Genomic DNA, 20,657 nt, shown 5'->3' with positions numbered 1-20,657 from the left:
GGTTGAGCAAGAAATTTGAAATGTGGACGTACACTGGATGATCCATTTTACCCCTCTCATAGTGTATCCCTAATTTTCCAAGGAGGTTATGACATTACACATGATCGAAACCCTAGCCTGTTAAAGATACCTTGTAGTGTATTAATAAAAGGCCATGTGAAGAACAATGAAAACTTGTCAGTTGTAATAAAAAAAATTATTTCCAGGAAATTAAACATATTTCATAAAGTAAATAGCATGTCTGCCTTCATCCATGTGCATTGTTAGGATGTGATTAAAATGTGAAGTTGCAATAGAAAAATTATTTCCATGCAAGGTTATACAGGTCTGGTTGATTATGCTATTAGAAACAGAAAATTAGAAAATGAATTATAAATCTCTTTCAGCGCAAGTTTGGATCTAGTGATGGAATTCACTGCTGTATTATGATAATATGTTTCCTGTTTAGAAGCCTATGAAGAAACCACTATTTAAAAAAAAAAATGAGGAATGAAGGAATGCTATTATTCAGATCAGTAGCTTAGCAGCTTATACAGTAGCTCCAAGATCTTTTACTTTTATGTTGCATATTGAGATGCTTGTCCATGATGGACACTAATCCTACATCATGAACTAGATTATTAAGCATTATGGATCTGAATTGATACTGAAAAACAAGAAAATTGTTACTAAGTACTCTATACTTATTTATTTTATATCTTGCAATATGTATTGTCCTCAAATAGGAGTTCATCTCAGAAAATTAGTAAATATCTTAAGTATAGCAATGTCTGGGATCAAGGTAACTTAAAATTACCTTATGTTTGTAAAGATTTCACAGACTTTTAAGTTTGTTTCTTCCATTTATTTAATATTCATATGATGTTACATCTTATTACCTGAGAGTATGATCTGTATGCCAATATTGTAGGTAAGGATTTTATAAATCGTACACATGAAAGCTTTATACATGACACTATCTCAAATTTGCAACTCCCTTTTGAATTGTACTAAACCCATTGAAAAGGTATACAGACAGAAATCTATAACATGTAAAATGTGAAAATCCACGAAGTACAATATTTGTGTTTTCATTATACAAATAGGTCCCAGGAGCTGACCCTTGACAAGTATGACAACCAGGACCATTTCTGATATATATATAAAATGATGCATAGAGTGAAACGATGGAATGTGTTAAAAGAAAATGTAACTCTAAGGTTTAAATCAAGATGTCGATAAGAAGTGTGATGGTGCCTCAACACTTCATTTTGCAGCACTATGTCATTACAGTCGAGAAGCACTCTCCCCTTTATACTACTGTGAGAGATTTAGACATGGGACCTTTTCCCCAGCCCTGAAATGATGTAGGGACTCATGAAGGCCCAGAAAGCTGTTTTTGTGGGTCACGGGATGACTCTATCCAAAAGTTGAGATGTTAAAAAATATAGGGATGGGTGGCAACCCTGTGTTAAGGTGAGAGTAGTAGTGCTTGATAATTTTAGTGATGGTTCTAAAATTACTCGGGGGGCAAGTCCCAGCTTCTTCAATCCTCCCTTTACTGCACCAGAGTGCTCCAGCTGCTTCACCCACCTTTTGCCAGTGGGGCTCCTACATCTTCCATCTTCCTAATTAACAAAGTAAATCAGATTGCTGCCCTCCCAGGCATAAGTGTCAGCCACCAAGGGGTTTCTACATGACAGTCCACCCAACCCCCCACACTTGTGACTGAAATAGTTGCACCTCCTTAGCCTCCCTTGATATAGAGGCCATCCTCTGGTTACAGACCCAGCTCTAATGTCTGAGTACAAGAGACACACCTCCCTTGTTTGCGCAGGGGACCAGTGTTACAGGAATGGCAGGCTGCATTTTTCTCTTGGGTCTGGCTGACCAGACAGAACCTGTTTTGTGTCACTGACTCCTCCTGCGCCCTTGTGCCCATCCTGCCAGGCGCTAGTGCACCCTTCTCCCTAACATTTACATTGTGCTGCTCATCACCAGGGGCTGATCAGCTGGGATCAGTGCTTCACCCCCTCTAGTGACTCCAGCAGCACCTGTCCTTTCCCAATATGCCCGGCTGCTGTTTTGCCCCCTATAACTCTCTGCTCTGCCCCAGCGTGTTTGCAGGTTCTCCTGTTGGCAAGAAGCTTTATCAGCACCAAAGTGTGTGTGTGTGGGGGGGGGGGGGGTAATAAACCATGGGAGGAGGCCTGGGGGGGGTAATTTGGGGGAGGGCAGGCGGGAAAAGGAATTAGGAAGGAGATGAGGGGGGCAGAAGGGGGGCAGGACAATGGGGGAAGGAAAGGGAGCTGGGGCGGGGGAATGAGGACGCGGGAGCTGCGGGGGGCGATCGGGACCAGCAGCGGGAGACGGGCGCTGGGCGCGCAGAGGAACCGGCGGCTGCTGCGGGGGCTCAGGGGCCGCTCCCCCGCCCGGCCTGGAGGCGGAGCCGGGCCCGGGGGGCGGGTCTCTGCGTCGGGGCCGCGCCCGCCTCCCGGCGGTCACCGGAGAAGCAGGAAGGACTCGCGGAGCCGGGTGCGGCGGGGGGCTCCGAGTCCGGCTCTCGCTGCCCGCGGCCTCCGCTTGCCGCCGCCGCCATGGCCTCGCTCTTCAAGAAGAAGACGGTGGATGGTGAGCGGGGGGTGTCCCCTCTCCCTCCGGGTCAGGGGCCTTGTTCCCGCGGGCCGCTTCCAGCGGAGCCTCCCTCCCTCCGCCCGCGGGCCCCTCCGCGTGTCTGTTCCGCGGGGGCTCGGTTTGGGGGGGCCCTGAGCGCGCCGCCCCCCGCTACACACACACACACACACCCCGGCCGGCGGGCTGGGGCTGCCCCGGGCCGGGCTCACACGGATTCGGTTCCGGGTGTGTGTCTGAGCAGAACGGGGCCGGGCCGTGAGATCAGAAAATAAGGGAAAGGGAGGTGCAACTAGAGTGACTCGTCTATAACCGTGTGTGTGAGAGGGAGACACACGTACCCTCCCCACGTACTGGGAGCGTCAGGGACAGCTGATAAGTCAGTTACTCGAGGAAGGAAGTCTGTAATAAAAGTGGAACTTTTTTTGCTCACTACAGCTTGGGGAATATGTTTGCACGGTCTCTAAGAACATGGGGTGACTCTTAAGGGTGGTGCCTCGAGATAATACAGTTAGGTCGAACCTAAAGAGAACCGGGGGCGGTAGAGGTTGGTTGCTTGGTTTGTTGTCTTTGTTTTTGGGACCAAATATATATATTAGCTGTTCGAAGTGATACAAAAATATCTCTAACTTAAACAATCAGGAGAGCCATGGAAACAAGTTGCTCTGTTCTCTGAGAACACTTTTCTGTTTGTTTGGTGACGAGAAGAGCAGATAAACATTGCTACAGATTCAAAGAAACTGGTGCCTAGCTGTGAGCTCTTGGTGTTCTGTAGTTATCAAATCACGGTTTACTATCTGTTGTTTGTATAGATAGATTTAAAGTGTTAATCTTGCTATTTCGGGGAATAAGTTTTACCGACAAAGTAGTAAATCCAATGCAGAAATAAGAACGTCCTTTTAAATACATTACAAAAGGGCAGCTTAATTCCCCTCATAAGAACATTTTCTTGCATCATCATACATTCTCCAGTAGGCAGGTGGGCTTAATTTAAGGAGAGTTGCTTGTCAGTTATCAGCAAAAGTTTTGAAACTGATTATGCAATACATTCACCTAGCAAACCATGCGGAGTCTCACTCTAAAACGGGTCACAAAAGGTGATGCTTTGTGTATCAGCCAGTTGTATTTCATCAAGCAATGATTAGTATTTGCCATTTCTTCTCTGGAAGAGATTTTGGGCACACAGCAGGGAGGAGTGCAGAAGTGAGTTTTGCCATCTTTTTGTTTGCTTTGATCATGAGGGCCAGTTCAGTCCCTGAGGGCCAGTTGCCAGCCTAGGGTTTCAGGAATGGAAAGTGCCTCAAACATGTCTCTGGAATGCACCATACATTGGGCATGAAGGTGATATAAGCAGGTGATATAGAGCTGTCCCTTTATGCTACCTGGTGATCTCTATATGCAAGGATGGGGGAGTTTCCGCTTTTCATCCCTTTTGTGCTTCTGGAGCTGGGCCAAGGATCTCACCCTTTGTTTTATTCCTCTGTGACAGTTTGCTGTTACAAGCTCTCATTTTCTATTGGATTCTTCTTCATTTGCAGAAACAAATGAAAGTGCCTCTAGTTACTGTTAATGCTAGTTACTATCGGTTGTCTATTGCTCTAGTTCTTTTAAAGTAGCTGAGAATCTCCTGTGGCAGAAGAAATATAAAGAAAATGAATCTGCTGACTTTTTCCCTGGCTTCTAACTTGTTTAAAATGCTAGTGCCTTTATTATATTTGGGTTCAGTTTCTACTCTGCAAGTTTTCTAACAAAAGGGAATATTGCCTGTAGAGTAAATCTGTCCAGGCTAATCTCATACATAAATATATTTGCATTACTATTTCTTCTCAGTGTTCTTAAACTCAACTATATATAGCATAGTTAAATTTTAAATCTCTTCACCTCCCTCCCTCCTCCCTTTGGCAAAGTCCTCTTTTTAAAGTCTTTTTGACAGAGCTCATGCTTGATGCTTTTCTCTGGAATTGCTTCCGTTGTTTCTCTGCTGGACCAAAATACATTGTTTTTATTGGTCAGTCTTTATTTTACTATATTGGCTGTCTATTCAATGTCCATTGAAAAGTGTTTCTTGAAAATGTTACTTGTGGGGTCTTGGGAGCAGTAACATGACTAAAATGGCCCCTTTCACTATCACGTTTCTTTTCAGATAATTACTGCTTAGGCTTAAAACAATTCTCGAGCAGGAGTTTTTTGTGCAGTGTGTGTTCCTCTTAAGATTCCATTAAAATATTTTGTTGGAGCCTATTACTGCTGAAATAATTTCAGACTTAGATGGCTTGTAGTGTCTTTGCACATCTGGGAAGGAAGAATCTGAATTGCTATTCTTCTTTTTCCAGAAAGATTGATGTATGCTTTAAAATGAAGACTATGGCTGCAGTTTCTGCTTATTGTTCATGTTTTAGTCATCTGACAGTAATTGAGCCTGTCTAGATTGCATTTGACTTGTTACCCAAGTAAATGAGGAAAATAGCAGCATACTGAGACAAGTGTTAGTGTGCTTTTGTGGAATACAAAACCATGATGTAGACTTAATTATAGGAACATTATTTCCTGTTCAGACTGTTTTAAACATATTTTTTAAATAGATGGAGGTCGCCCTGTCTTTGCAATATAAACCTGAAAAGGGTTCCTGATTTCTCATCACAGCACAACTTTCAGTAACTTATTCATCTTTCTTTTTATGTTTGTTTGAGTATGAAACAACAAATTCTATCTTCTTTATTATGGGGTTAAATCAGATGAAAAGTCATGTAAAGGGGCATCATTTCTGAATCTGTTTTCAAATCCAAACTTGTTTACATGTCTTACAGTGCAAAAATCAGATAAGCATATAAATGTAATTCTTATAAAAATAGACTAGAAGAAGCCTTCTAACTGCACCAAAAATCAACTGCTATTGGTAATTACATCATTCTAGTAATACACTATAGTAGGTTAGGTATGCAAATTCAACTCTTGTGAATCTTGGTTCATATTCAAGCACTTTTTTTCTCTGTTAGGAAACCTAATAGCATTAAACTCCAGTACTTGCTGACTTTTTTACTCTTTAGAATTCTGCAAAATTAGAGCAATATGGGAGGCTGCTTTGAGTATGCAGCCTATACCCTGGAGAGCTATTTGCCCCTCCAACAGCAGAAAGGGAGTTCTGCTTTAGGAATAAATCCCTCTGTACATTTTAATATTCACTCTAAGGCCTACGCAACCTAATAAATGAAGACAAATCTTTAATGGAAGCTGAAATGACTGGTTCTATATCATAAATTGAAATTTGCTTTTAATATATACACTTTATCAAGTAAATTCCATAAGGCTTCTATATAAACAATAGAATGAAGAAACTGTTCTCTTGCACCTACTGAAAGCAATTTGCACTATCCTGTCAGGAAGATAGTTAAGGTACTGTCTCTGCCCTCAGATGTCATTTTCTGTTCTTTGCAGGGGCAGTATACAAATGTCATCAATAGAGCATTGTTCATGTTCGTTTCATAAATGTCTTATATTAAGTGTGATGTTTTGTTGTTATGCTGACCTTCGATTTCTGTATGCACATGCTAAAATTTCATGATCTGGGCTTAGGGAGCTTGTACTGTATATGACGATAAAGTAATTCTATGACAATCACATTTTGATAATCTGTTGGCAAATGGAATCATAGGACCCACTCCACTCATTGTGGAGTGCCTGCAACACCTTACAGGATTGGGCTTTTAATGATGAGTGGGGAAGATAGACAAATAGCATATTTAAGTCAAACTTCGAATGTGTAAAAATAGGATTTTGTTTTGTTGTGTGTGGTGCACCTATACCCCAATATAACATGAATTGGGATATAACACAGTAAAGCTGCGCTCCGGGGGCGGGGCTGCGCACTACGGCGGATCAAAGCAAGTTCGATATAACATGGTTTCACCTATAATGCGGTAAGATTTTTTTGGCTTCTGAGGACAGCGTTATATCGGGAAAGTGCTCAGGTACTGTGGTGAGAGGATGGTATAAAGATCTATATAGCTATTCAATACTACATTGGCATACCCTATTGTTGATTAGGGGTAAAACATTCTAGTTTTTGTGGTGGTTGATGTGACAAAAGGGGCTTTTGTGGATGGATGTTAGTTTCTGATATTCCAAGGACATTGTTGACAGAGTATTGGAAAAGTAGTTTGTGTAGTTCAGTGCTAAATTTCTATACTTGCAGATATGAGGAGCGTTTACTAAATTTAACCTTTATCCCAAATTTCCTTATTTTTGTTTGTTAAAAAGTAACTCTATGATTGTAAAGATTCTTAAATTACTGATATGTACTCAAAATCAACTTCAATTTAAAGGCCGTCTAGTTTAACTACATTAAGAAAAAAAAATCCTGACAAGGCAAGGGAAAGGAGCACTTCTCCATTTTCCCTTTGTGTTACATTTAGATATGCAGAAGGGGGTCTTAGGTGAAGCCCTAATGCTGAGTGCCTGTTGAGTCAGTTGACCAGGTCCTAGAAGGACTGTATGTCTCCCAAGTGTAAGTGTTATGGTAATCAGAGAAACCCTAAGAGGTGCCTAGTGGGCTTTCTCAAACCTCAACCCCCAAGGGTGCCAAAGTTGCAGACACACTCACCTGTTAAATTCCTTTAAACTTTACAATATAAACCTGAAAAGGGAAAATTTAGCATTAAAGCGACTGCCTTGACAGTTCTGGAAATTGAATTCCTTTCTCCTCAAAACAGATACAGAATGCGTATCTGTGCACTCCACCACTGTACATCAATCTTCCTATGCCCAGATCCCCTCCTAAGGGGTGAGACTAGTAGGAGGTAATTCAGTGACCAGTCATTCCCAGTCCATCCCCAGCTTCTCTAAGGCTGCTTAACAAAGGTGTGGATAGACGTATCCAGAACTAGGTTCTGAATTGTGAGACCACTAACTTTTCCCATAATGGATCAATGAACAGCTGGGAGCAAAGCTATATTTTTGGGCGTGCTCTTAAACATTGTTCCTTTCCTGGCTGTCCTAATGGCTGGGGAAAATTTTAGCTAAATTTTAAGTTAACCTTTGGTAAAGGATGTGCCTACCACTTAAAGTACTGCTATATATTTGTTTTGGTTGGATTACTACCTTATAGAATTGCACCTCTCAAAGAGGGTGTCAGGAATGGATAAAAGACTTGACCAGTTTTCAGCCAATTCTGTGTCACATCTCTTGTGGCTTATCTTTCACTTGAATAAGTGCAGCTATGTTGCATATGGGGAAGGGCAGGATTTTGGGGTGGTCTCTATGCACCTCAGTGAGGAAGGAGGTAAGCAGAGCCAGTGGATTCACATCTATGGAAGCTGCCTTCATTTCTCCCTGCTCTATAGAGAAGGTGCAACAGGAACCAATACTATTGCTCTGTTGAAGCAGCTCCATGGTTATTCGGGGGGAGGGAGGATTCCTTCCCCCAACCCTATCATCCCAGACCTCATGGACCTCTCCACTGAATAGTTTGGCTACAGCGGCTAAGATAAGGAGGACTTGGCTCACATGGCTGTGAAATAGGAGTTACAGAGATGTGCTTTTCTGCATGGGGAAATTGTTCTTGACACTTCCTGCATGATTAAAAGAGACATGTTTATGGAATATAGGAGTCTATTGTGCCAAATGCTTCTTTCAGTTACACTGGTACAAACTCCATTGAAGCCACTTAGGTTTCACTGGTATAAAAGGAGAACTTGGCCTATAGTGTTGAAATTTAAGATAGTATTTCAGACATGTAAATTTATATTCTAACATCATTGCAGTAGGAGGAGCATGCTTTACTCTTATGATAAAAATCAAATTAATGAAGGGAACTGTTCTATCATCCAATAAATTGCAGATTTTCATTACATGTTTCAATACTGTTAAGCACTGGGTCTGAAGAATTATTTTACCAACTATAAATATTTCCTTTCCAGATGTAATAAAGGAACAGAATCGAGAGTTAAGAGGTACACAGAGGACTATAACCAGAGATCGAGCAGCCTTGGAGAGACAGGAAAAACAGCTGGTAAGTAGAACAGAGAATATTAATTTACCTTTTAAAACACACAAGTGTTTGTTTGAAATTTAAATAAATGGCAAGAGAATGTCTCATACCTAAATGACAGTCTTCAAAGTCTTTCTGACTTTCCCCACTATCTACATTAGTTAGTTTTTAGTGTTTCACCATTATACTTTAGGAGAAAGTTTTTGATTTCAAAAGGGCTAACTTTAAAAAATTAAGGAAATTAATTAGGGAAGTGGATTGGACTGAAGAACTTGTGGATCTAAAGGTGGAGGAGGCCTGGAATTACTTCAAGTCAAAGTTGCAGAAACTATCAGAAGCCTGCATCCCAAGAAAGGGGGAAAAATTCATAGGTAGGAGTTGTAGAACAAGCTGGATGAGCAAGCACCTCAGAGAGGTGATTAAGAAAAAGCAGAAAGCCTACAAGGAGTAGAAGATGGGAGGGATCAGCAAGGAAAACTACCTTATTGAGGTCAGAAAATGTAGGGATAAAGTGAGAAAGGCCAAAAGCCATGTAGAGTTGGACCTTGCAAAGGGAATTAAAACCAATAGTAAAAGGTTCTATAGCTATATAAATAAGAAGAAAACAAAGACAGAAGAAGTGTGACTGCTAAACACTGAGGATGGAGTGGAGGTTAAGGATAATCTAGGCATGGCCCAATATCTAAACAAATACTTTGCCACAGTCTTTAATGAGGAGCTTAGGGATAATGGCAGGATGACAAATAGGAATGAGGATATGGAGGTAGATATTACCACATCTGAGGTAGAAGCCAAACTCTAACAGCTTAATGGGACTAAATCGGGGGCCCAGATAATCTTCATCCAAGAATATTAAAGGAACTGGCACATGAAATTACAAGCCCATTAGCAAGAATTTTTAATGAATCTGTAAACTCAAGGGTTGTACCGTATGACTGGAGAATTGCTAACGTAGTTCCTATTTTTAAGAAAGAGGGGAAAAAAGTGATCCGGGTAACTACAGGCCTGTTAGTTTGACATCTGTAGTATGCAAGGTCTTGGAAAAAATTTTGAAGGACAAAGTCGCTAAGGACAGAGATCAGTGGTAATTGGGACAAAGTACAACATGGTTTTACAAAAGGTAGATCGTGCCAACTCAACCTGATCTTCTTTGAGAAGATAACAGATTTTTTAGACAAAGGAAACGCAGTGGATCTAATTTACCTCTATTTCAGTGAGGCATTTTATATGGTTCCACATGGGGAATTATTAGTTAAATTGGAAAAGATGGGGATCAATATGAAAATTAAAAGGTGAATAAGGAACTGGTTAAAGGGAGACTACAATGGGTCATACTGAAAGGTGAACTGTCAAGCTGGAGGGAGGTTATTAGTGGAGTTCCTCAGGGATCGGTTTTGGGACCAATCTTATTTAATCTTTTTATTATGAACCTTGGTACAAAAAGTGGGAGTGTGATAACACAAAGCTGGGAGGTATTGCCAATACAGAGAAGGACCGGGATATCATACAGGAAGATCTGGATGACCTTGTAAACTGGAGTAATAGTAATAGGATGAAATTTAATAGTGAAAAGTGCAAGGTCACGCATTTGGGGATTAATAAGATTTTTTTGTTATAAGCTGGGGACTCATCAGTTGGAAGTAACAGAGGAGGAGAAGGACCTTGGAGTACTGGTTGATCACAGGATGACAATGAGCCACCAATGTGATATGGCTGTGAAAAAAGCTAATGCTGTCTTGGGATGCAAGGCGAGGTCTCACCAGTGCCTTGTATAACGGTACTAAAACCTCCTTATCTCTACTGGAAATACTTCATCTGGAATACTGTGTGTAGTTCTGGTCTCCCATGTTTAAGAAAGATTAATTCAAACTGGAACAGGTACAGAGAAGGGCTATTAGGATGATCCAAGTGTAGCGAAGTGAAGACTCACTGGTGTGGAACCAGTGGACAACCTCCTGTTGGTCATCTTGGGAATTAGCTCTTTCCAGTCTTCGGAGCACCCTCTGCCAGCAGGTGTCTCGCCTGCCTCAAGCCCTGTGTCCCTCCTGGATCCCTGTGCCCTTTTCCTCAGGGTTCTACCCCAGCAATACCTCCACACTCTGGGTCTCCCCTTCCAGGGGAACCCCCAACCCTCTACACCCACCTTGCCTCAGTGGCTACTGCCAGTCATCATCTAGCTCCCCGCTCACTGGGGCAGACTGCAGTCTGTAATGGCCACTCATCGTTGGCAAGGGACTAGGACCGGCTGCCTCTGCCTATTCCCAGGCTGCACCTCTGTAGCCCCAGTACCTTCCTTAGGCCTGCAGCCTGGGGCGTTGCCAGGTTGGAGCTCCCCAGCTCCTTTGCTCTATTTCCCAGCACTGCTCCAGTTCAGGTACCTTCCTCTCAGGCAGCTAGTCCTTCTCCCTCCAGGACTGGAGAGAGACTCCTCCAGCTCCTAGCCCCCAGCCCTCTTATCATGTCCAGCTTGGCCCTGATTGAGCTGGCCACAGCTGTGCCTGCTTTCCCAATCAGTCTAGCTTGCCTGCTTTTAACCCCTGTTCTCCAGGAGTGGGGCAATTGCCCCACTACACCAAGGAATGGAAAACCTGCCTTATGAAAGGAGACTCAAAGAGCTCGGCTTGTTTAGCTTAACCAAAAGAAGGCTATGGGGAGATGTGATTGCGCTCTATAAATATATCAGAGGGATAAATACTAGGGAGGGAGAGGAATTATTTAAGCTCAGTACCAATGTGGACACAAGAACAAATGGATATCAACTGGCCATCAGGAAGTTTAGACTTGAAATTAGACAAAGGTTTCTAACCATCAGAGGAGTGAAGTTCTGGAACAGCCTTCCAAGGGGAGCAGGGGGGGGGGAAAGACATATCTGGCTTCAAGACTAAGCTTGATAAGTTTATGGAGGGGATGGTATGATGGGATAGCCTAATTTTGGCAATTAATAGATCTTTGGCTATTAGCGGTAAATATGCCCAATGGCCTGTGATGAGATGTTAGATGGCGTGGGATCTGAGTTACTACAGAGAATTCTTTCCTGGGTGTCTGGCTGGTGAGTCTTGCCCACATGCTCAGGGTTTAGCTGATCGCCATATTTGGGGTCGGGAAGAAATTTTCCTCCAAGGCACATTGGCAGAGGCCCTGGGGGTTTTTCGCCTTCCTCTGCAGCGTGGGGCACGGGTCACTTACTGGAGGATTCTCTGCACCTTGAAGTCTTTAAACCATGATTTGAGGACTTCAATAGCTTAGACATAGGTTAGGGGTTTATTACAGGAGTGGGTGGGTGCAGGAGGTCAGACTAGACGATCATAATGGTCCTTTCTGACCTTAAAGTCTAAGGCCTTGTCTACACTGCCACATTACAGCGCTGTAACTTTCTTGCTCAGGGGTGTGAAAAAACACACCCCTGAGCGCTGCAAGTTTCAATGCTGTAAAGTGGCAGTGCAGACAATGCACTCGCGCTGGGAGCCCAGCCCTGGTAACTACTCCCTTCGTGGGGGTGGTCTCCCAGCGCTGGTGCCACGGCTACACAGCCAAGTTTAAAGCACTGCTGAGGCAGCGCTTTACTGTTGCTAGTGAAGACATACCCTTAGTCTTCCTGACTCCCTAATAAATGCAGAGTCAGAAGCTGTGCTGTTTTTCAATATATAACCTGATTCTTTTTTGTCCAGTAGTGTTGGTAAATTTGGGCCAATGTTTCATAACCTGTTTTAAAATATTAAAACATCAATTGCCCTATGGATGAATTTGTCTTGCAGAGTTCTTTGGCAGCAAGTGAATATACTGTTGACTCAGTAGCCCAGTATTAGTGCTTTGCATTACAATGTGAGTTGTTGGGAATTCATCCCAGACATAACTCTTCCATTATAGATAGTGAGGGCCGTGGGCTTTGGAGGCAATGCTCTCCGTTCTTAGGTTAGAAAGCAGTCAGAAGCATGACTATAAGTCATTGAAGCTCATTTAAATGAACATCAGTGGTGAGGGTTTGAGAGGGAATATTAGGGCTTATCTTCAGTAGGACATTTCATCATCCCAAAACACAACATAACTTAACAACAACTGTAAACGAAGACAAGTCTAACATTGTCACCTGGATGTAGTTATTCCTATGGTCTTCGTAGAATTTCCCTACAACCAGCTGACTTTATTAAACATAACTTCGATAACTCACTCCTTGAACGCTTGATTGTGAGAACATGTCCTTTAGTTTTATGTCCCCTCATACCTATACTGGTGGAGATGTATGTCAAATTACATCCCTTGATAGATGACACACAAACTGTGTGGAAAAACTCAGTAACAGTCCACTCCCTGGTTTAGTGGTTTATAAGACATTGCCTCATATGGTGGCAGGTCTTGTGAATATCAGTTTGGTCATGAGAAAAATCAGAGCGCCTCAAAGATGACTATTCTTGGAAATTTTATCCTTTGCTAGGGATTTAAGATATGTCTGATAGATTGTGTAGGTGGTTAAGCTACCGGTATTTCTTTTAGTGCCTTGATTTCCGTAAAGAAATTCACCTTGAAGCTTTGAATGCACTTGTGTCAGTAACTTGCTCCAGAAATATATTATTGGGTATTTTTTTTCTCTTGTGAAGGAAGAGGTGAAGAGAACAAGTCATTGAAAGACTCAATCTTCTATTGTTACCCTTGCTGCTCAGACTCTAAGGAATCTGAATTTTCAAAGCCTGGTACGCTTGTCATTTGAAAAGCGCAGGAAATTGTCAATGAATCAGAACATTGTCCTGTAACAATGGTCTTTTGCTGCTACTTAAAAAGAGAGGCAAAGCAAATATTTTTTTTTAAAGTAGATGTTGCTCTGTGATAGCATTGTTACAATTATTTACTATTTTTATATTTATGTCTTTACTTGGACAATGTGGACAGTTTTGATGTCTGATCAGTATTGTATCCTGCTTACTATAATGTTGACTTGCTGAATTTTGAGTAGTAGTAACATGTGATTGGCTGTAATCAACTGGCTTAAAATTTCTTCATAAATACAAGAACTGTGGATTAATCTTTTACTTTCAGAATTAGTGTTAATTATGAATACATCAGCCATATAGCAACTTGATTCCCTGGCACAGATTCAATTTATAATTAATAGTTTAGTAATACTTGGCATTTACAGTATATAATGTTTCATCTTGAAAGTGTGCTTTTCATTCCGTAATGAGATATATGGACTACAAGAACTACTGTATTTAACTGGGAAAACTAGCGCTTCCTAACATTTGCTATTATCACATTTGGAAATCTGTGTCCAAAATATGCATTCCCATGTCACTCTTATCTTAAACACCTAATATTGGTGTTGTATTTCAAAAGCATGATAGTTTCAGACACATTTTAAGCACCCTGTAAAGTGCCCTCATCTCTTATATATTGGCTACAAAAACAGGATTACTATTCCATTTCATGCCCACAATACTTTTCTATTGATCTCATGTATGTCACTTGCACGCCTGTATTTTTTCTGATAAAATTGCATCTCTTACCAAATGTCTCATGAAATTTGGTTTTGTCAAAAGAAAAAAAAATTGATGTGTGTGTATGAAGTAATTTCTGCCAACCTGATGTACCAGTCTCAAAATATTATCTTCCTACAATATTCAGTATTTATAGTTATTTTACACATGAGGTATCTCCTGTGGTTGCAAGATGTTGTCTCTACCCTAGTGGTAAAACCAAAGCAATTAGTCAGTTAACATTTGCTTTTGGAGCATCTCCAGCAGCCTTGTATCTCTCTTGCTGTTGGTTCCTCAGTGTCTATATGCTGTAGTCTGGTGGCCACTATTTACTATCACAGAGCAATTGGCTATGTTTCATAGCAGACTCCTAGACATCTGTTGCATTCAGGGGAGAGTAAAGCACCTCTCTTTTTCTGGCAGGTGCTTTCCCACCAACAGCTGTCGTGCTGTTATTGCACATAGTTTTACTTATTGCTTATTCCCCGAGAAAAGGTTGTGTCACAATTGTGACACATGAATTGTATATGTTCAGTCAGTAACATTATGGCAAATTAGAGATGAGCCCTATTTTTTTCTCTTCAATAAAATGCTTGGTATGAGAATTTTATATAGTGCTCAAATTGATCATCATGTTCTGTGAAGAGCTGTTAAGTCAGGGGTGCAAAACTTTCCTTGCCTCCATTAGATTAATTAGTCTTGTATTCCCTCCCCATATTGGTTATTGAGCTATCTGGGCATAGGCTTTGCCTAGACTAGGATTTAGGGTGTGATGTTAGTTTGTGGCACTGTAGACAAGGCACACTGCATTTATTATGTGCTAAGAGGATTGAGTTAAATCCTGAGGGGTGGGGGAAAGCTTGGACTTCAACTGTTTCACAGGTTACTTCATGTAATCTGCCTTCCAAGAAAATAAAACTCCATAATCTTTAAGGAGAGGTGCTAAAGGGTAATGTTTTTCTGGGACCTACAACCTGTCCAAGTATGCTCTGTTGCTTATGTGGCCACTAGGTTGCAGCAGGTGAATGCAAGAGGAGGGTCTAAGGGTATGTCTACACTGAAATTAAACACGTGCAGCTGACCTGTGTCAGCTGGCTCAGGCTCAGAATACAGGGCTGTTTGATTGCGGTGTAGATGTTGGGGCTCAGGCTGGAGCCTGGGCTCTGGGATCCTCGCCCCTTGAAGGGTCCCAGAGCTCTGGCTCCAGCCTGAACATCTACGGTAACTCCTCACTGAATGTTGTAGTTATGTTCCTGAAAAATGCAACTTTAAGTGAAGCGATGTTAAACTAATCCAATTCCCCATAAGAATGAATGTAAATGGGGGGGTTAGGTTCCAGGGAATTTTTTTTTTTTGCCTTACAGTACAGTACTATAGTTGGGAGGTGCCCCCGCCTTACCCCACACAGGCACAGCCCACTGGCACTGGAGACAATGAGGCAGGCAAGGAGGCTGAAGGTGCTGTAGGCTAGGAGAAGCACATTGCGCAGCAGCAGTGGCAGCTTCCCCTACTCTGCAAGCACCAGGGGCGAGGGGCTCAACCCTCGGCCCACCCACCCCACTGCTTTCCCCAAGCCTCCACCCTTAACCCGCCTCTTCTCCCCCTTCCTCCCCCTTTACGCCACATGCCGTATCCTTGCTCCTCCTGCCTGTGGCAATCAGCTGGCTTGTGGCATTCAGGAGGCGGGGGAGGGAGGGGAACATAGGTGCTGACTCCATGGGTGCTCTGGGGCTGGAGCACCCACGGAAAAAAATCGGTGGGTGCTCAGCATCCACCAGCAGCTCCCCACCCCACCCCCACTCCAGCTTACCTCCTCCGTGAGTGTGCTGCCGCGTGCTGCTTCTCCCCCTCCCTCCCACTGCTTGCACCGCGAAACAGCTGATTTGCAGGGCAGGGCGGGAGGAGGGGGGAATGCGGTGCGCTGGGGGAAGAGGCGGGGCCGGGGTGGGGATTTGGGGAAGGGAGGGGGTGGGGATTTGGGGAAGGGACCTCGGGGGGGCGGAGGGAGTGGGCACCCACCAGCGCCAGAGAAAGTTGGCACCTATGGAGGGGAAGCCTGCGCACTGAGTCCTCGCTCCTCCCCCCCTCCCTCCTGAACGTCGCAAGCCAGCTGATTGCTGTGAGGAGGGGGAAGACGCTGATCCGTGGGGTCCGCCGGTGGGCAGAAGGCACTGGGGGGGGGGGGGCTGCCAGCAGTTCACAAAGCGCTATAACATCGTTTGGCTGCCTGAAGCATTGCACAACTTTAAATGGAGCATGTTCTGTAATGGAGCAGGGATGGAAGATTGAAACAACGTTAAGCGAGAGGACATTAAGTGGGGAGTTACTGTACAATGCAGTTAAACAGCTCCATAGTCCAAGTCAGCTAACATGGGCCAGCCTCATGTGTTTAGATGCAGTGGAGGCATACCTTTAGACTCTCCCACTCCTAGCATCCCAGAGCCCAGGCTCCAGCCCAAGCCTGCAGTTCTACACAACAATGAAACAGCACCACAACCTGAGCTCTGTGAGCCCAAGTTGGCTTCATGGGCTAGCCGTGGGTTCCTCTTTGCTGTGTAGTTATACCCTAAAAGACTAAGGAGGAGATGAGTTGGCAGTAGCACTGGTCACGGTTAGTTCTTAACATCTATATTTATCAGCCTGTAAACTAAAGGATCTCTCATAAAAGTACACTTTAGCTCTCTGTATATGACACCATGTCAGAATGCACAAGTAATGTCTACCTCTATGTAAAAAATGGTATGTCAGAGAAGTGCACATTCCCACAGTATAACATGAGTTATTCTTTTAGTGATAACTACTGTCCTCTATTAACTTTTTTTCTTACTATAGACTTCTGCTAGAAAGGGAAATATTCTTGCATCATTTGTCAATTCCTTCATTCTCAAAGAAGAGGTTTGTGAACGTGTGGTTAATTTATCCAGTCTAGCATTTATTAAAAAGTGTTTAGTTGTATAACTTTACAGAATTCTTGTTCACTTAATGTGAATCTAAAAACTACTTTCCTTTCTAAAAATAGGAACTGGAAATAAAGAAAATGGCAAAGACTGGTAACAAAGAAGCCTGCAAGGTTCTAGCAAAACAGCTGGTGCAACTGCGAAAACAGAAAACTCGAACCTATGCTGTTAGTTCAAAAGTCACCTCCATGTCAACTCAAACAAAAGTGATGAATTCCCAGATGAAGATGGCAGGAGCTATGTCAACCACAGCAAAAGTGAGCAGTTAAATGTAATTCATGTTCATGGACAGTTTCATACTGAAACTCAAATACAATAGGTAGCTTTCAAAAGTAAAAATTAGCTGGAGATAAATGTATTATGTAATACTACATTTAGCAGTGAGATGTTTACAGGGCAAATATTAATTCTTGTTTTGAAAAACACTAAATTAGCCATTCATATCTTGCTGGTCAATATCTGCTATTTAAACTAGAAGGCTCTCACACAGTTGACTTATATCCTCTTTGTCATAGCCCAGAAAGCTGTTCAGTGTTAGTTTTGTCTGGGTAATAATTAAAATGGATCCAGTAAGTCTTGATACAGACGGTAATTACAGTCGACTAACAAACAAATAGCTTTTCATTATGCAGTGTCTTGCCTATAAATTTTGTCTGTCATGTAACTGCTTCTAGTGGATAAAGCCAAAGTAGGGTAGACTGATTCTAGAAATCAAGGCAGTATGTCACCCAGCTTTATGACTTGTGTGAAAATGAGGCATTACTTTCTGGCTGACACTTCTAAATGGCTTAGTGATCTAGAATTCTCCTTCATCTTCACCCTCTGCACACCAAGGAAATTGTGTTAAATTGTTTTGCTTCTTGTCTCATAAAACTAATGCACTGTAATTTGATTTGATGCAGGAAGTAGCTGCTAGGAAGACTTTGCTCTTAAAGGGCCACTATGAACAATGTTCTTTTATAAAAAATAGTTTAAAAAAAACAACAGTTCAACCATCTAAAGCTGTGGCTGTGCAGTAGGCCTTTTTTCCTCCAAGAGATGGTACAGCTGACTCCTTGATCAAGTTAAACAAGACAGTTTATGCTAGCATGCACCTTCTTTCTCTCCTGTGCCCTCCTTGCCCATCATTCATACTACAGCTTCACATATGTGAGGAAGTTAATCTTGCTTTTTAGAACTATCACATCTCTCTCTAGCTGAGTGTTGTTCTCTCTGGGCTGTTATCCTTGGAATGTTTTGGATTAAACTTCTTAAAGCAAACAGTGGTATAATCACAGTGGTGGAACAGAATCAGTAGAAATGTCAATAAATACAGATCTTAACAGATTTGAAAAAAAAAATGAAGCAGGTTCGTCAGTGGGCTATGAAACATGACGGGTATTGAAGGAGAATTAACCATTAGGTGGCCAAAATAACTTAACTGTTTTTCAGTTAATGCAGTAAAAAATACAGAACTAAAAACACTGACTTAATTTTGGAGCCATAGTGTTCTCTAATCCATACCAAGATCTACAGGCATACAACATTCCATTAAAATCGTATGCAACTGACTATCTAGCTGCCTTAACAAATGAGATGAGTAAGCAATTTCCAATATCTTGTCCATAAATTTATCTGTAAATAGGACACTGGATTTTACTGTCTATAAAACTAAAGCACACCCTTCTCCAATTGGAGAATATTTTCCCCTTAGAAAAAATGTATTTATATCCACTGACAACCCTTGAATTGGAAAAAAAGAACAAAAAGCTTTGTTTTCTCAAGTTAAACAAAATTAGAAATGAAGGCAGACACATTTCCCTTAAAGATTTCAGTTTTAAGTTTCTAATATATCACTGATATCAATTATTAATGTATCCTTTTAAACTAGTTTTCCATCTGTTCCTAAAGTGTATGTAGCACTTCCTACGAAGAGGCTACTTCCTTTATTCTTTGCACATACAGGATATCACAATTTAGTGTTTGACATGGAAGCTGCTTTGTGGTGACAAAATACCATAGCTTTATATTAATGAATCAAAAAGGAAGTAGTATTGGATGAATGTGTTTTTTACACACCTGTGGTAATCAGTGCCATGGAATTTCATAAAATATTATGTTGTGTAAGGTTTAGTAGTGTGTGGCAGAGGTTTTCTAAGCGATACCAAGTGTTCAACCTGTACTATTAACTTTTGAACACCCTGGCATTTGCCATTAGGAGAAACTTCATACTTGCTACTACATTATCCTATATGGAGAAACATCATAATGATTTCATGCCCTCTTCCTAGTGGTGGTTGATGAGTGTTCTTAACTTGCTTTAAACGTTATTGCCATTTCCATCTGTCTGATAACAATTAGTTGCCTAATTATGGAACTTTACTCCTCCTCCCCTATGCTCGTCCTGCAAGCCAGAAAAGTGATCTTAAATTAAGAAAAAAGTCTAGCTTGTTGTTTATACTGCACTAGTCAGAGTAGTAGATTTTATTAATTACTAGACAAGGGACCAATTGATGATTCCATATGCACCCAAAGCTCCCACTAAAGTGGGAGTCTAGATGTGCAAAGCATGCAGAACCTGGCCCCAAGTTTGTTAGACTAGAAATCACTTAACTTTGCCTAGCATAGTCTGTGTACTGCACAAATTTGTGCAATTTTATGATTAATATTCTCTAATATTGTTAGACAATGCAATCTGTTAACAAGAAGATGGACCCTCAAAAGACATTACAAACTATGCAGAATTTCCAGAAGGAAAACATGAAGATGGAAATGACTGAGGAAATGAGTAAGTTATGCGTTCTAGTAAATAATTTCAGCAAGCATTGACACTATCAGACAACTAAACCGGATAGGCACACCTTAATCACACTTCTGCGTATTACTAACAACACATGAGATTACTATCAGTAAGCGATGATTGATTAAAGGGAAAAATATTTCACTTTCTGCATGGTTACTTTGGGTATTTGACAGTACTGTGTGTATAGTTGTATGAAAGACCTGTAAAAATGAGAACAGAAAAATTGAAAGAGGCACTGAGAGAGAGAGAGTTGTAGAACAATTGTAATACCAATGCTACTACTACTTGAATTGACTAAACCGAGGGAATATCCTTTTAACCTAACAATTAGAAATTCAGATCCTGGGGAATAACTAGAGATGGCGTACTGTTTTTCATGGATAGTAGAAACTTCACGTCAGCAAGTGCCATGGGGAGTTTCTGCTCTTGTGCAAGGAAAGAGAAGCAATAGCACAAGCTCTTCTGCTTTTTGAGAAGGGACAAAAGACTAGAGTGCAACAGTAATATGTAGTTAACAAATATATTTGCTCTTGTTTACAAAGATGATGTACTGGACATGAGAATTCTAGAAATGAAGAAGAATTTAGTGTTGGCATACAGCTAAGCAACTCCGCCATCTAGTCTGGAGTTATGACTGATCTTTAGGATTAAATTTTAAAGTTTTGGGCTTGCCCTGTAGATGTTTGTGTGTACCCTGATCTGTAAGTGAGAATAGTTGAAGGCCTCTCACTTGTAGCAGTCAGGGTTATGTAGAACTTGTAAAGTGTTTTGGGTGGAAGGGCAGGAGTCCTTAGAACTATCCTTCCAGCAACTGACTTCTACATATAAAATGATAATGGACAAAATAGTGGTAC

General features: G+C 41.7%; 1 protein-coding gene across 1 annotated transcript in view; it reads left to right on the top strand.

Annotated features, from left to right (window-relative positions):
- The first annotated feature begins 2,441 nt into the window (after window positions 1-2,441).
- CHMP2B (charged multivesicular body protein 2B) overlaps window positions 2,442-20,657 on the top strand; it is a 20,973-nt gene continuing 2,757 nt past the window's right edge. The window contains exons 1-4 of the mRNA XM_065575284.1: window positions 2,442-2,610; window positions 8,526-8,617; window positions 17,084-17,278; window positions 19,686-19,788. Of these exons, the coding sequence (XP_065431356.1) occupies window positions 2,577-2,610; window positions 8,526-8,617; window positions 17,084-17,278; window positions 19,686-19,788 (424 nt within the window). The 5' untranslated portion in view covers window positions 2,442-2,576. The remainder of the gene's footprint in view (window positions 2,611-8,525; window positions 8,618-17,083; window positions 17,279-19,685; window positions 19,789-20,657) is intronic.

The sequence above is a fragment of the Chrysemys picta genome, chromosome 1 (genome assembly GCF_011386835.1).
Source record: "Chrysemys picta bellii isolate R12L10 chromosome 1, ASM1138683v2, whole genome shotgun sequence".
Taxonomy (NCBI): domain Eukaryota; kingdom Metazoa; phylum Chordata; order Testudines; family Emydidae; genus Chrysemys; species Chrysemys picta.
The sequence above is the reverse complement of the archived record's forward strand: the minus strand, read 5'-3'. Positions and strand labels throughout refer to the sequence as shown.